Source organism: Geospiza fortis, unplaced genomic scaffold (assembly GCF_000277835.1).
Source record: "Geospiza fortis unplaced genomic scaffold, GeoFor_1.0 scaffold98, whole genome shotgun sequence".
Lineage (NCBI taxonomy): Eukaryota > Metazoa > Chordata > Aves > Passeriformes > Thraupidae > Geospiza > Geospiza fortis.
This window is the reverse complement of record NW_005054306.1, coordinates 6,477,301-6,494,515: the sequence shown is the minus strand read 5'-3', so window position 1 is coordinate 6,494,515 and position 17,215 is coordinate 6,477,301. Positions and strand designations below refer to the sequence as shown.

General features: G+C 39.5%; 1 protein-coding gene across 1 annotated transcript in view; it reads right to left on the bottom strand.

Moving 5' to 3' along the window:
- Positions 1 to 17,215, bottom strand: part of NT5DC1 (5'-nucleotidase domain containing 1) — a 127,717-nt gene that overhangs the window by 13,741 nt on the left and 96,761 nt on the right. Inside the window, exons 9-10 of the mRNA XM_014312047.2 lie at positions 5,974 to 6,092; positions 5,022 to 5,180 (exon numbers count right to left, since the gene is read on the bottom strand). Coding sequence (XP_014167522.1) covers positions 5,022 to 5,180; positions 5,974 to 6,092 — 278 coding nt within the window. The remainder of the gene's footprint in view (positions 1 to 5,021; positions 5,181 to 5,973; positions 6,093 to 17,215) is intronic.

Sequence of the window (17,215 nt, the reverse complement as noted above, 5' to 3'; positions counted from 1 at the left end):
ACTGATTTTAAAAAATGTAGATATTAATTTCTGTCTTCTTATGTAAATAAATTGGAAAAAAAAACTCCTATCTTTTGTTTCAAAATAAGCGTTTAACTGAAGTCCTGGGCTTTTTTGTTTGTTTTTTTTTTTTAATGCCTTGCACAAAGGGACAGCATGTTCGTTTTTTTTTTTTTTTCCCACTAAATCTTATCTTTCCATGCCAAACCCAGGACTTTACATCAGTTATAATCAAGTTTAGATGCTCTGATGAATTAAAATCTGTTTGCCAGCTGGATGACACATGCAGAAAACTCTTAAGGCTGTTACAGCTGTTCAGGTGATTAATCAAAACAACAACTCCAGTACTGGCCCACATAAGCATTCGTACAAAAGACAGGGTCCTGTTATTGACAAGAGAAAAGATGTGAGAGCTCTGCTTTCTGAATTGTTTAGTTCAGTAGACAATTAAAAATGTAACTTGAGTAAATGAACTGATTTTTACACAAGTTTGATTCTAGAGTGGGATTTTCTTCCTTATTAAGGAGGAGGGAGTTAAATTTTGGATTTACAACCCAAGCCCTTGGTGAAATCAAACCCAGTTAGATATGAGACTTGTCATCATCTAGTGTAGAGCTCCCATCATTTTGCTGCTGGCTTATCTACACATGACAGGGCTGGTCTGGTAGGCTAAATCTTGATTTAAAATTTGGAAAGAGCACTCAAAACTTTGACCACAACCCTAGGAACATCTGACATTGCTCCCCCTTCCATCCCTAACTGATGCCCTGAAGATGTCCTTATCTCACCGGCAGCACACATCATAGCCTGCAATGAAGGACAGACCACACACCACGAATCTGTACATCTGTGAAATGAGGCAAGAGGCTCCTCTCACTGTGGCTGCTCACATGCCTGGAGGCACATGCCCAACAGCAGGGCTGATGAGCTCTGCAAGATGCATCAGCCACTCCTGCAGTCCCCAGACACAGAATTTGCTCTCACAGCAGGACAGCAGATCCTGGAAAGTGCTGGGCAATCCCTCTTTCTCATGCAAATCCCCCAGGCCTATGGATTTGCTCTCAGGCATATTGGTCAGACAGCAGCAGGTCAGATGTTGATTGTGCCAGCTGAGGGTACAAAGCCTTGAAGAAAACATCTACACTTCAGGGAAATAGGGATGGTACCAGAAATTCCCAGGTTCCAGGGCCTTCCACAAAGTCAAAACACCTGGAGTACTTGCTACCATCTTTGCTTTGCTAACTCTAGACAAATAGGGCCTGTTAACAGAATAGACAGAATCTGTTAGTAGGATACTTGGGTAACACTGATTAGTTAGCTTACAAATGACCTTTCTAAAGTACTAATTAGCAGGGAGCCAAGCTCTGAAGGTTTTCTACATTTGGTAAAGGGATGAAAGAAAGAAAGCTATAAAGGAGAGGGGAGTGGAAGATCACACCAATAGTAATTTTAAGGGGTATATTTAGATGCAGATTTGCCATCTATGCCATAGCAAGCACAGAGCATGAGGAATACTTTACTGCGTCCAGTATGAGTGATGGTACTGATGATTGTATGCTTTGTCCTGAGGTAATAACACACCACTGACTCTTGATGCCAGAAAAAAAATCAATGCTCAAAATACAGTTTTTTCTGGTGTAATAGTATTTGAGATGTTTCTGTCAGCACAGCTGTGCTGACCACAACAACTGGATGTCCCTGAATCACACAAATGGACAAACCAGCCACTGGTCTGTATTCTGTTGCACAGAACCTGCCCTCCTACACATCATGCAAACACGAAACATTTCACACACGAATGTTGTACCTAAACTACAACAGGGATCACTATAAGCAAATTTAAAATAAAATGCGCTGCACTTCAGCGTGTTGCCCTAGGAATATGGCTTTAACTCACCAGGCTTCACGACAACACCTCAGGTTGTTCCAGGAAGTACTGTTAGATTTGTGCCAAAGATAAACAGGAATAAAGAGACAAACAGAGCCAAAAGGCATAAAGGAAATAGCCTTGTCTATGGTCACAGCCAAGGGAGTTAATGGAAATACAGGGATTACAGACCTGACTTCCACAACAAACCAATTACCAGGCAATATTGTAAAAATTAAGTTTTCCCTTCTAACTACAAAATTATCATGTATATCCACCAATTCTTTGATTTCTGCTCCATTCATTCACATAAGCCATTCATTTACACACTGACAGCTCCTCTGTAATAATTTCCCTCGAAATCCTGGGACAAATTCCAGCTTTCCTTTTGAGTTTTCATTGATGGAACTGATCACACATTTAAAGAACAGAATGTAAACCCAAAGCCCCCAGCCAAACAAACAAACCCCCAATTCTAGGAGGGAGGCAAATCTTGTTTCAACACAATGCCTTGTATTTTTATTCACCCTGCATGCTGCAATTTACTTAGGAGCCAAGTAACTGCCTAAATAGTTTTTAGTTTGCTATTCTCTTACTTATTTGGTTATGACTCATACACTTAAAAGAACTGCAGTTGTTACCATAATTTCACAGTTATGTGTATCTGGCTTATATCATGCATTTAATTGAGGGGAAAAGACAAAAACTGCAAATGAAAATGGAAATCACAAGTCTCCCACTTGGTGTGTGATGAGGTTGTTTTCTTCCCCTCTCACTGTCAGTGATGAAATACCAGTCAAACAACTAAAACCAGATTTTTGTCATTTCTTTCTGAAAAATGCAATTGCCAATTAAAATAATACTTCCTTACTTTAATAGTATTTTGTAAAGAGTGATAGCATTGAGAGTTGCATCATGTATTAAATTTTCAGACCCTCTCTGCACGCAGCACATGGAATGGAATATCTACAGTACTACTGTATTTTATTGCCAATCAATGCTATGGCTGATTAATGAAATGAAATCTAATCTGTTTGTGACTAATTTTCCAGAAACACCTGACTTTGTGCAATCCTTTGAATTGGCTTTTCTCCCTTCTTAACCAAAGGGTTAATGGGAGGAGTTGCTGGGGGGAATGAAAATAAAACTCTCATAGGTTTGTAAAGGGAGTCCCTTTACAAACAGGGGTCCTGTTAAGTTAGCGGTGCCCAGTCAACTGCAGAGATATGGATGTGACCTGTTGTTCAGACTCCAGTGAGCAGCCTGGTAATGAAATAACACCACTGACCTGCCACGGCCCCCCTGGTTCAGGTTCCTTTAATCAACGCAATTCATTTCTCCCTTGATTGCTCGCTGTCACTGGTAGCGGATGTAAACGGAACAGGGGTTGTGTGTGGTAGGGGTGGTGTCTCCCTGAGATACTGCAAGCTCTTGTCAAGAGTGCTACAGTGTCAGTGAAACGTCAAGCACCTGTCTAAAAGTCTCAATTTGCTGCTTGACAACTGCTGCGATAGAGAAGATGGATCTTGTGAGCAGAGGTGTCGCAACAAGGGAAATCCAAATCATCATCATGGGTTCAGAAACAAACCAATCCATTACTCTTTGTACTTCCAGGAAAAGAACCACTTTCTGTCTCTCTGTTTAAAAATGTGTGCTTCAAAAGCATATATTGAACATGCTCAAGAAACCATGTTGAACAAATCCCCCAAACTTTAAGTTTTATGCAGCAATGCAGCAGAATCTCCACTCAGAGAATGAACAAATTTATGGAGAATTTGAGTTATTTTCAAAGCATTAATTACTTAAATCAAATTGTATTAACCTGTATGTGTTACTAGCTCTTCCTCCCCCACCTCCCCTTCCTACTGAGAAATACATTCTCTTGATAGGATATTGAATTTTTTTTACTTCATTTTTGTTTATTTACAATCCAGGAAAAAGCCTAAACATTAATGACTACATTTCCTTATTTCAGTGACTGGAATGTCTTTGTCTGACTATAGTTTAGAAATCAGGGTAGTGGGGAAAAATATGAGATATGTCTATTAAAAAAATAAAGATATCACATGTATATTGTTTTAGTCCCATTGAAGAGACCCTTTTCTACATTAAAACCAGGAGCTTTTATAACACTTGGATTAAAAACATATCAAGTATAAACGCACCTCCCAGATCTTTCCTATTGTTAAGTTAACTTTCAATCACAAAGAGTAATTATTTTAAAAGAAAAATAAAGTTTAGTGTGTTACAAAGAAAAGTGTGAAAAGCATCTGTATTTTTCTGCAATTAGAAGAAAATGACCTATTTATTTAGTAGCATATTAAATGAAGAGACATGCCAAATGGAGAGTGAAGCCTTGCTGTAGTTCCTACCTACATGGGACATGCTGGAGGTACAGTGCTGCCTCATCAACCATCTCAGTGCTGTTTTCTATCTACTTTGCTCTTTGGCAGCAGAGGAAAGGATAAACCGTAGTAACCTCCAACCTTCTGTGGGAGAATTAAAGGGTGACAGCAGTGCTACGACCCTGCTTCCCAACAGTGATCAACCTGAAAATCATATTATTTATCTGAGGTAACTATCAGCAAGTTTGCACTGGGCCAGATTTTGAAGCCGCCCCTCTTATCTGAGCACAGCTGTCACCGAAATAACAACCTGTGAGGGAAGCAGCAAAATAAAAGTAATTTGTATACAAGGAAAGCACAAGCAAACCATATTTCACATAGAGAGAAAGCAACCTTCAAAACAATGTAATAAAAATTTCTCTGTGTTTACAGTTGGCCACAACACACAGGGAAACGCCATGAACTCAGCAGAGTTCAGGCACTGGACTTGTGATAACTGGGCTTGAAATTTTTCCTTGTGGGATGGAGGGATCTTGTTACTAAAAAGGTTCTTGCTAAGGAAGAGCACACAAGCTCCCTTTCTGAGATCCATGGTTTAGCTCCAGGTAGAGGTGTTGTGTCACCCATACATTGCTGAGCTGGGACAGAACAGCATCCTCCTGCTAAGACAAGGAGGACACATCTGTGGGGGATGCTGATGCTGCCAGCACCCTGGTAAGACAAGCAGGCTCATTCCTAGTGCAGGTGACATGAGGCTTTTTTGTAATTTACTTTATTTTGTTCCAGGAAATATCTGCAGGAACCCTTACCTCATATTTTCCTTTCTTCTCCAAGGGCTCAGATTCAGCCTTTGCAGGCACTATACCTTTGTCCCCTAGAAGCTCCTCTAAGATGAAGACAGTTTCCCAGTTGCTATAGTGGCGAGCTGGGAAAATATCTGAGTGCATACTGTCACCAAAATAAACAACCTGTGAGGGAAGAAGCAAATTAGAAGTTCATTGTATATGAGGAAAGCACAAGCAAACTGTATTTCACAGAGAGAGAAAAAGAGCCGTCAAATGACCTAATAAAAATTCCTCCATGTTTACACTTGGTCAAGACATGCAGAGATCCTATTAATGTCAAGTTTGGGGCTTTATCTGCAACCAGCTCCATAAGAGAAAGGCTGGCCCCACACACCCTCCTTGCTCTCACCCTCCAGGGACATTGGAAAGGGAAGCCTAACTGGGACCAGCAAAAGTAAGTGTGAGTTTTTTGGCTGACAGAAATAAGCCTGACAGGAAGCAATAGAAAGACTACCAAAAAAATACACTTAACTGGAACAAGTTTTAGACTACACTGGAAACAAGACAGAACATTCTTCTTGGTGACTCAAAACTCTTCTGAGTCCAGGGAGGAATTTATTCACTATGAAAAATGTTGTTACACCATCTTTAGTGGTATTTTCACCTATCCAGACCTGTACTTAACATACTCCTAGTTTTAACTGTTGCTTGTTTTTTAATCTATATGATCTATTTCCTCAGGGGCATTTCCTGATTACAACCTGATTCTTCCCAAAGCTGCTGAAATGTTTACCCTGCATACAGAAAGTTTACATCTAGAAAGTTTACATACTCTACCGATAAGAAGACAAATATGCTACTTCCAGTTCTGGGCTGCAGAACCAGTCACATCAATAACTTTAATGAAAGTTTGCCTGGTGAATTCTTGACTGAAACAGGGTATTTTCACAAAGATTGACTCTCATTTGTAACATACCTTGGGATCCAACTTGCCAGTCATCTTCTTCAGTAGATCATAAAGCTGGATAGCATTACCTTGGGAATACCAACCAGGCTTGTCCAGTGACAGCAGAGCCTCCTGCTCCTCGTCATTTTCTGAAATCACCAAGCCAAATTGCATGCTGTTAGTGAGACCAGCCCATCCTCCTGTACTTGTGAGATGTGTGAGAAGCTGCCAGTGCACAGCTGGTCTATGCTGACATTAAACCAGCTCCAGTGTCTGGCTCAAGTTCTGGTATTGACTGTGGATTCAGTCAAGGTGTTTGGTAGCTGGGGGTAGGCAGACATTTGTGAGAAAAGAAGCAGCTGAGCCTTGTGTGCCCCAGCTACAGAAGAAGACCTAAGGACTTAAATTCATCGACTTTGCCACCCAAACACTGCAGCAGTGAAGGCAGGAGGCGCTGCTACAGATGAAGGTGAAACCATGAGATAAAACAGACTGTAAGAGACAGCATGTACCTTGCCATGCATAAAAATGACCCACAGTTTTTAAGCACTGATGTAAACCCAACAAAACAGACTGAAGTAGCTCTTAAGGGCATTCACCAGCCTTAGATCAGCATAAACAATGAGCAGTTCCAGTTATCATACAGTTTTGAAGAAATGATGAGTGGACAAATGATGAGTGTACAACAACCCCAATGTTGCTGATGGTGGTATAACCCAAATTGACATGTACCCACTCTGGCAGTGTCAGCAAATTAGAAAATTCAGTAGAAACTGAAACTCCCTGGTCATCACCCAGCTAGGCTTTGTCTCTGGTTTCAAAGCATGGCTCTGTCCCAGCATCCACATAACCTTGCTGCTTTTTCAAAAGCCTGTGTTATTGCCAGATGAACTTTAGCTTCTTGCTGGAGCCAAAATAGCAGTCTCAATGAACCGATAAACTACAATTTCATCAGAAGTATTAATATGAATGTCTTTTGTCTATTGAACTGGTGAAACAAAAGGTTGATTTTGTTATTTAGTCTCAACCATGTCTTTTATGACAGAAGACAGAAGACAGAAGACAGGCTAGAGACAGAAGAGTTAGAAACCAATACAGTACTTAGGTCTGACTTAGGTGTAACATCAGAACTTCAGTTTTTCTCTTGCTTTAGAGAATTTTTCAAAGTACTTAAAATGTGTTAGGAATAAGAGGAAAAGATCAACTTCCACTTGGGTAGAGACTGCTGAAAGCTGAAATGCAAATTTTGGAGAACAGTGAAATGCTAAGACAGCTTTATATTTTAAGACCACTGAAGATGTACATGGAGGAATAAACTGATCTTTGCAAGAAATTAAAAAATAAGCAAAAAGAGGGAAATGGGTATGTGGAGAGAGGAATGAAACCATTCTTTAATATTATGAATCTACAAATTTGAAGAAATGGAGACAAAATGATTCTATATTAAGGCTGTTTTATAAACTAGGAAAAAACAAGGAAATTCAAAGTTGACATTAACAATTCATGTAGAACTTGTGTGGAAATGTTTTCCTTTGTTCTTCTTCAGGAATGTAACACTAATTACAATAACAATAAATATGATAGAATCCGTTTAAAAAAATCTTAATTTCCTGACTATTAAAACCTTTGATCAAACAACTTCTGAAAAAACAGAAGTTGTCATAACAGTAAATTTATTTTATATTCCTGGTATTTTTAGACATCTTTGGATGGTTGGCTGAACAAGTAGACACAATCTTCAAATGACATGGACATAGAAAAAGAAACTTATGAAAACAACTCTTTTGAGATGTTATAAAGTTTTTTGAAATTTTTGCAGATTTGTATAGCTGTCATTGTGTCTCCATTTCAGTCAATCAGGAAAATACTGGAGAAAAATTAAGCTTTTATGAGGTATTTTCTGAATAATGACATTGCACTTGCAAACAGAAGCCCTATGTATTACAGCAGTCTCAGGAGGCTCCAGTAAAGAGCAAAATTCTGCTTGCTACCTCTATGGAAAGGCATGAGGGGAAGCCCTGGCTGCAAAAATTCACTCTAATTACAAGGCAGAAGACCTCTTGCTCTGTGAGAGCTATTACTGTCACCCCTAGCAATGGGATTCATCTCATTTAACTCAAGGCATTCAGAATTTAGGCTTCTAATGCACAGTTACAATCTGAACTAGTTGGCCAGGAACCTGTGATAGGCAAAAGACAGTGCATAAAGAATTTTCTGGGGGGCCAGCTCTGGAGAAGGAAAGGATTTAATTAAGTGAGAAACTTTGCTTTTAGGCAACGAAATAAAGGGAAATTAATTTCCCCTTTAGAAGGAGGCAGGAAACAGCACTGAGATGTCTAGTTCATTATGGGAACACTTTGATTTTGAAAGGAACTTCATAAATTTGAGGAATTAGGAAAGGTCCTTTAAATTATTTGAGTTGTAGGGTCATAGGGATAACAACTCTGAATGGACAAATCTTGTATTGAATCATCTCATATGGCTGCTTGTGCTCACACATCAAGGGGTGACTCTGTCCATTTTATTACTGTAATCTGGAGTGGAAGGAAATGAATGGTGTTTCAGTTGTGATAAGTCATTAATGAGAACAGTTTCTAATTCACTTACATTTGTCCAGTGGCGAAATACAGCTAAGAAAATTATTCTTCAGCACCACCTTTCAAGTCTTTTTGTAGAAGTTCTGCCATGTAAAAAACTGATACACAGCAACCTAAAAACCCATCAATGACACCAACGGCTCTAGCCTTGTTTCCTTCAGATGATAGCTACATGACAGCGCTGAAGAAATCTGCAAATTTCCTACAAAAATGCTGCTTAAATGTGATTATGGTAGTACCTAATATTAGATAATATTCCTAATTCCTAATATTAGATATTCCTAATATTAGATATTCCAAGCTGAACACTAGCTACACTCAGTCAAGAGGAAAACTGCTGCTGACCTGCTTTCCACTTTGCTGTTATTGATTCTTAAAAGTTCATTCAAAGGTCAGAAATGCTATAAATATTCTTGCAGCAGGAAGAAACTTACATAGGTGGGGATGCTTTAGGTCTTATAAGCCCAGGAGGAAAAGGAGATGTCCTGACAATTTCAAACAGACTGGATAACCAAAAAGAATTTCTCTGATGATTTAGATAGAGTGATTTGCTTCCTTCTGAAGCCTCATACAACGCTGCAAACCAGATTCCTGGCTGTAGACTGAAAATGTGCCACATCAAGAAATGTAAAGGTACCAAGAAAGTAAAATTAAAATAATTAAACCCAGAAAATCATTCTGTTAAAACACTTACCCAAACCTAACTGTGATTCAGAGCAGTCTTCCTGAAGGGATGTTACTGTTCCTTTTTAAAAACAAACGAAAGCTTGCCTCATGCTGGGGCAATATTAACATTGCTGGGGTGGCAATTTCCATACAGCTTTGTCTAACAGCTGGGAAATGGCTTCTGATTCAGAAATATACTTTCATCACGAATAAAAGATAAGTTTTTTCACATAAACCAATTCACTAACAAGACTCAGTATCCTTTTTCTTGTGAGAATTTTCTTGCCTACCTCTAAATGTGCATTGCAGCTTTAAAGCATGGCCTGAGGAACATCTGGTTTCATTCTGAATGATTATGCAAAAAGTAATCAGTGAAGCTTATTCTCATTTAAATGACAACTGATGGTAATTTACTTTGGCAAAGAGTCACTTTTTGGGAAAGACTTTGCACAGCTTGCTTAGTGCCATCTACTCTGTGTCCTCTTATGGGTTATACCTGCTGAGATGGAAAGGCTCTGAACCTGGGGATCTATCCCCAGCCTGGCTGGTGTTTACACTGTTAGACCCCAGACCATGGGATAGGGCTCTTGGTTGGGAAGCATAAAGTTAAGAGAGAAGCTGAAGTGAGGGCAAATTTATGCTTCAACACTTTTTCACCTACACTGAGCCACACCTACACCCAAGGTAATTTTCTGCAGTTCACCACACCTGAGGAACCACCCCGTGCTGCTCCTCCGGCTGCATGCCCTGCAGTCAGTGCTGGCTGCACACTGGGGCCAGGACCCACCAAAGAGCCTGAGGACAGCTCACATCAAATCAGCTGGGCAGACACCAGGGCAAAAAAGCAACTCCAGGTGCCCAGAGGCCCTGCCAGCCAAAAGTGTGCTGGGATTAACGATGATGTACATACAGCTCCACTACAGCCCCTCCTTCTGCCTTTCTCTGGACAGCCTTTAACCCCTTTCCACACAGACCTAGTTAGACTGTCTATTAGGGTTATTTTTTTTTCCCTTTGAGCTGTGCAGGAGTATGAAAAACGTGTGACAATTATGTAGCTGCTCATGCCTGTAGCTGCTTGTGCCTCTTTTTGCCCATGGGCAGCTCCAGCGGGCTCCCTCTGCCTGCAGGCACCTCATGCAGACGGGCTCACATTCTGCATCCTGAAGCTCTGGTGACCAGCATGGGGATTACTGCAAAACAAAAGCAACTCCAGGTGCCCAGAGGCCCTGCCAGCCAAAAGTGTGCTGGGATTAACGATGATGTACATACAGCTCCACTACAGCCCCTCCTTCTGCCTTTCTCTGGACAGCCTTTAACCCCTTTCCACACAGACCTAGTTAGACTGTCTATTAGGGTTATTTTTTTTTCCCTTTGAGCTGTGCAGGAGTATGAAAAACGTGTGACAATTATGTAGCTGCTCATGCCTGTAGCTGCTTGTGCCTCTTTTTGCCCATGGGCAGCTCCAGCGGGCTCCCTCTGCCTGCAGGCACCTCATGCAGACGGGCTCACATTCTGCATCCTGAAGCTCTGGTGACCAGCATGGGGATTACTGTAAAACAAACTTATTCTATAGTCCACAACTATGATACTGATATGCCTCTCTGCAATTTAAAATAATGCCATTTCAGACCTTGAGGGCATTACTAAAAAAGCTGGGTTATGTTCCAGGCTTGCAAACATAGTCTGATCCTGGAGAGCATTTTGAGCTCACTTAAGAAAGACTAACTCCTTTCCAAAAGGGAAATCAGAGCAGGAAAGTACATAGTTTGACAAGGACAAAGGGACCTGCACAGGTGGGTTTTTCCAGTTTTAAAGGTATAACAAGATGGGATGACATAAGCTGCAGAGCTTCCCTGTGGGCATGTTCTCCACGAAGAAAGCAAACACTTAAAAGATTCCTGGAGGTAAAACTTCATACCCTGTGGGTACCCTTCTTAGGGTATCACCCAAAATTCCTGTGTATAGACCAATCAACTTTGCTGTGTGGTTTCCATGATTCACTCAGGTATTAATGCGTGTTTTGCTGCCCCTGAATGACTTCTGTGCCCTGGAAGCAGCTGTGAAATCCATTTGCCTGTGCACCAGCACTTGCCTCCCCCGTCTGACTGCAGGGAAATGATGAAGAACAAAATATTCCCTCAACCTGATGTGCTGAAAGGAAAGGTTAAGACTTCCCAAAGTGACTGGTGGTTTCAGCCATCTCCATTCTTGGATGTCCAATCTGTTTTATTGTGGGGTTTTTTGTTTCCCCCCCATCCCAGAAAAAGCCTGAAGATCACCTCTTCTTCTTGCCTTTGCATCATTCTGCCTTTTTTGGGGTGGCTTGTGGTTGGTGAGATGGAGGCTGAACTAATTAAAGTAAAAATTCAGTTTTGAAAACGGGACCATGATTTTAAAATTGACATGGCAGTGATACATCTTTCTTTTGCTTAGCAATCCCAACATGAGTGTGTTCAGTCACATGGAAGACTAAATGACAGTGCTACTGAAAACTGGCTCTTCTCTGGCAGAACATCACAGATAAAGCTGAGGAAAAAATACAGATACCACCCTGTGGAAAAAAATCACCTATTTCATAATAATTCAAGTACTGTTTGTCACATTACCAACAATTGCTTTTCTCAGGAAGGACTTCTGTCCTTCCACTATTTTGCAAGGCCTAGTAAAACCAAAGTAGAAAATATTTGTACTTTGTGTATTTATATTTGTGTATTTTGTATTTGTGTATTCTCAAATTGCCCTGGACATATATGAAACCCACAGAATCCTCTGAGCACAAATTCTTTTTTTTTTTGTTTTACCAAAACCTTTTACACTTTCATCAAAATCTGCCTTACTGCTTAAATTGTGCCAAGTAACAGGCTATGTAGAGATAAGATTGAAGCTTTAGTTGTTTACAAGAAAATCAGTAGTTCCTTTAGAGACGTCAGCAAGTAAGTTCCTCTGAAGTTTTACTTGTTTCTAAGAAAATCAGTAGTTTCTTTAGAGAAGAATCAGCAAATAAGTTTCTCTAGAAGGTTTTGATTGCTGTGTTACAAGAACTGAAAATAACAGCTCCTGATAGATTAAGTAATTTGTTTTCAAAACTGTCAAAGCATTAACTTTCTGCCTTCCCAGGAACAGTGTGGCTAACAAAGCCTTTCTGTTTGAAACACTGATATGATGAAATACAAGCAAGGCCATCTTTTTTTTCCTCAGAAAAGAAAAATCACTTTCTGGAAAATGACTCTCCTAAAAGTTCATTTTTAATTGTAGTTCATGTGCAAATTTGGCAAGTTTTCTGTAATTTTATTTAATTGCAATTATAAAAAAGAAAACTTATACTCTGCAAGGGTAAGGTGGACATAACTACATAATTTCACTTCTTCATTGCACGTATTTTGTAAGGGTTTTCTTGTTCTCTTTTTTTTTTTTTTAATTGGGATCTTGGAAAGGTACAAAATGGTATGAAAAGAAATAAATTCCCTCCCTAGAGCAGTTTTATTCTGAATCTCATTAGTTTTGTAAAAAGATCCAGAGCCTTATAAATGAGGAACTTCCAATATTCAGAGAAATAACCATGTTAAAATTAGTACTATAGTCTTCCTATAGATCCCTATATAATTATCGAGAGAGACAGGCTTTTCCAGAAAGCATTTCCAATTAAAGTAAGATAGGAAATGTAGGTAATTCAGGAAAAAAACCCTGATATAAACATTCCAGGAATATACAGGTCAGTTCAAGCACCTGTCCATAGCTGGTCCTACCAGGGAGTACATGAGGCAGAAGCAGAACACAGAGGGAAACAGAGGAGATGAGATGAGGGCCATCAGACAGTTCTGGCCTTACCTGTCACTTCAGAAAAATGTCTCAATTTCTCAGTAAAATTAAAGTGAGACACACAAAGCATCTTCTTTGCACTGTGTAGCCTTCCAGTTTATCTGAACTGCTTAAGTCTCTCTAGTAATACCTCCTGAAATAAGGCATATTGAAATTTGCTCTTGGACCATACTTTTCCCCACTGAAAACATTTCTGATCTTGGCTAATAGGGAAAAACTCCCTGCCATCATTTACCTTGGCCTTAGACTTAAAAAACCAAACATCAAGGACCAAAAAAAGAACAAAAGTTCTTTAATCCTCAGTTACAGAAAAACTAAGAACCTTTTTCCCTATATCTTAATACTTTAGGTATAAAATATATATGAAAACTGGAATAGACAAATTGATCCTGAAGAAATGTATCCCCACAAAGCAATATAGGGACCCTGCTGCAAGGGTCCTTAGCTTTTCATTTTTTCAGTTCCCTAAAATATGTTATTTCAAAGGGAATAATGATTGCATAGGAAACATGAGCATGCATCGTTACCACACTGATTTACCTGGAATACACAATAGACTTTTTCATAAACTTTTTTATGAAAACTATTTACACAACTAGGTTGATTTATCATTCATAAGTAGTTCCATTCTTTTTTCCTCTCTTATTACACTGTCTCAAATCCCTACTTTAATTTTATTGATTTATTCTGTCTGAAGTTCAAGCTCCAAATACTGGTTGCCTCTGAAGTGGGGCAGTTTTATATCAACCTTTAAGGACTAACTTAAGATTTAAGATTCAAAATGCAGAAAAATAAATTTGGTAATTAAAAATAAATAGACAAATAAACCCATGCAGCTCTCTGCCTGTTAGTAACTGTACAAGTCTAGCTGCAGATAGTGGATAATAAAGCCTTGCTGAGCTTTAGTAATTAAAAATAAGAACCCCACCCAAACCCAGTATTTCTAAGAAAAACTGGATGTCTTAGAGTAATCTTTTTTTTCCTCTGGAAATAAAAGCTAACACCTGAGACTACTGAGAGAGGGCTTCTGGCTTCTGTTGACCCAAGAATTCTTTTTATGTCATGGTAGCAGAGAAGCATTTCATGACACATGTAAAAATCATACTGATATTAAACCCACTTGAATATCCCTGTCAGTGAAGACACTACCTCAGCATTGCTTCACATATGTGTTAAATAGGGAGTAGTTTTTTAGGTTGTCATAATACTTGGCATCTCAAGTAATAATCAAAGGAAAAATATTTAATTTGAATACAATAGCATTACATAGTTAAGGACCATTTTCTCCCAGAAAATACAGTAACTGCCACTAATAGTTTAAAATCATAGATATGAAAAAATATGAACCATACCCACAATCACCCTGGGTGGTTTTGTTCAGCAGCAAATACACTTTTTTTCTGATATATTTTCTGCCTTATATTTTGTTTCCCTGTGCTTAAGAAATCGTTCAAGAGGCACTGAAAGAGGCACCTAACACTCACTTTAGATTCTCCCCTTGGAGTCATATCTCTGTTCATGTATTATCAATGAATCCTAATGGTGATTTTGCAATTTTTTTTTGCAATGAGGATGATTTTATTACAGTCTCTACTGCATTTTATATTATTACTATTCCTTCTAGATAAAAACATTACAAAAGAAGGTAAGGAGAAGGAGTGAGATGTGATGGAAGGCAGAGATATGACAACAAATTCACTCTTGAGGTCTGGGGACAATTTCATGGCTCTGTGGATCACAGCCATGAATGAATTCAAAGGAGGGACAAAGAATATGACAGGGTAAGAAAAACTGGCAGAGATTTAAGAAGCTGTTTAAGGTCTGCTAAGGAGCCAGGTGTGTCAGGTGACAACATAATGAAAATCAACATAAAACCTTGTTCCTGTATCTGTTGAGATTCAGAACAACTTCATATTTAATAAACAAAATGAAAAATGTTAGGAAAGGAATGTTCTAGCAAACAGGAAGAGTTCTTACGTGTGAAACAGTCACTGCTAATCTCAGAACAATGCAACTGGGCTGGAGATAGCAAGTAAAACTGGAAACTATTCCTTTCTGGCAAAGTATATTTGGTTATCCTTTGAAGGGAAGACTAACATGAAAAGATTTGTAGTAATGAGTCTTCTGAAGAAGTAAAAGAGAAATGATTCCTCTGACACTTCCTAAGGCACCTGGAGGGCAGGGGGGTGAGTCCAGCTAGCCAGCATGGCTTCAACAAGAGAAAGTCCTGTCTCACCAACCTAGTGACTCTCTGTAATGGAGTAACCACAACAGTGGATAAGGGAAAAGCTACAAATGTCATTTATCTGGACTCCTGTAAGGCCTTTGACAGGGTTCCCCTGCAACATCCTTCTCTGCTGGGACCTCATTTGGAGTACAGCATCCAGCTCTGGGATCTTCAGCACAGGAAGGACACAGACCTATTGGAGCGAGTCCAGAGGGAGGAGACAAACTCAATCACGGGGATGGAGCACCTCTTCTATGAGGAAAGGCTGAGAGAACTGTGATTGTTCAGCCTGGAGAAGAGAAGGTGTTGGGGTGACCTAACTGCAGCCTTGAAGGGAACTTACAGGAAAGATGGGGCAAGAATATTTACAAGGACATGTAGTGACAGGACAATGGGAAATGGGTTTTAATTGAGAGTAGCTTTAGATTAGATATTAGAAAAAAAATCTTTATGGTGAGGGTGGTGATGCACTGGAACAGGTTTCCCAGGGAAGTTGTGAATGCTCCTTCCCTGGAGGTATTCATGGCCATGTTGGATGGATCTTGGAGCAACCTGGTGTAACTGAAAGTGTCCACTAGGAGGAGGGTTGGAACAAGATGATCCTCAAGGTCCCCTTATAACCCAAACCAATCTATGATTACCTTTCCAGTTCCTTATCTGTGCATTTTGTGTGGTTTGCAAAACCACTTGGGTGTTTATATGAAAATGTGCTTTATCTTGTTTCTCAGAACCAAGGGCATTGTGCCAGATCTCTCTATGCAGGAATTTCACAGATAAAAATCTCTTGCTACTATTATTCCAGAAAAAATAATAATCTTGGAGCATTCAACCTTAGTCTGGCAGTATCACAGAGGCACCTGGAATCCGTGGACAGTAATAATATACGAAGTGGTTGCATAGCAGATAAGAATCAAGTTAGAATGAACATGTTTGCTAATGAAGAGAAAAATCCTGGGGTCGCTAACTCTACCTAGCAAAACATGCAGCATACATATTGAAGTTTAAGACATCTGGAGCATAATGTGAATAATAAAGACAGGTTGGAGAACAAAGACAGTGAGGAAGAAGATGGTACATCACTTTTGGTTTTGAGCTTTCAGATTGCAAGAACTAATTCCTATTGGAACATTAGCTATGGAGGACTTAGGCTCACCTAAACAACGCAGTGTTCCACGATCGCTGACCTCCCAAGGAATGTCCATTCCTGTATTTTCTGACCTATTATTTCCCTGTACTTGGTGGGAGAAGCAGAGCTGCTCCTGAACAAGGTGACTCTCTACACACTTGATATTTACCTCATGTAATCCACATCTGCTGTTTGCTGCAGATCTCTGTCACTTGCCACTTTGCAGTTCTCCTGGTTGCTTCATAAACATTAGCTGCCCTATCAAGAAACTGGGAAACTGAGGCAGAGATCAGCTGTCATATTAAACTGAAGCAGATCTCAGTCCAGGTTTTGATTATGACTCCTCTACATGTTCTCAGCTAATTTCTAGGGCTCTTTTCACTACTTGCTTCCAATAGCAGATCAAAAAAGCAAAATGTGCTTTCTGCAAAAAACCAATTCTACAGACTAACCTTAATAAAAGCTTGACATTTTGGAGAACACACAAGAGAACTCTAAAGCTCCTTAATCAAAACCAGCACATACAGATTCATGGAAACTATGCTGAAGGGAAGCTTTCTGCATCAGTTGCCAGCTCTTGCTTTGCCAGGAATGTACCATACACAATTTTAGTTTTGCTTTACTACAAAATGCCTGGATTTAGATTTCCAAATTGGTTCTGAATCAAATCACAAGGCAACTCTTTATGAGGTTCTCTGTCTACTCATCTATTCTTTTGATTTCTGAATTCTACAGATGAAAACTATTACATGGAGAAAAACTCCTTATTTCTATCATGTATTGTTTATGCACACGTTATATATGTCAAAGAATGTTTTTTGCCCTGCAAAGTCAGGG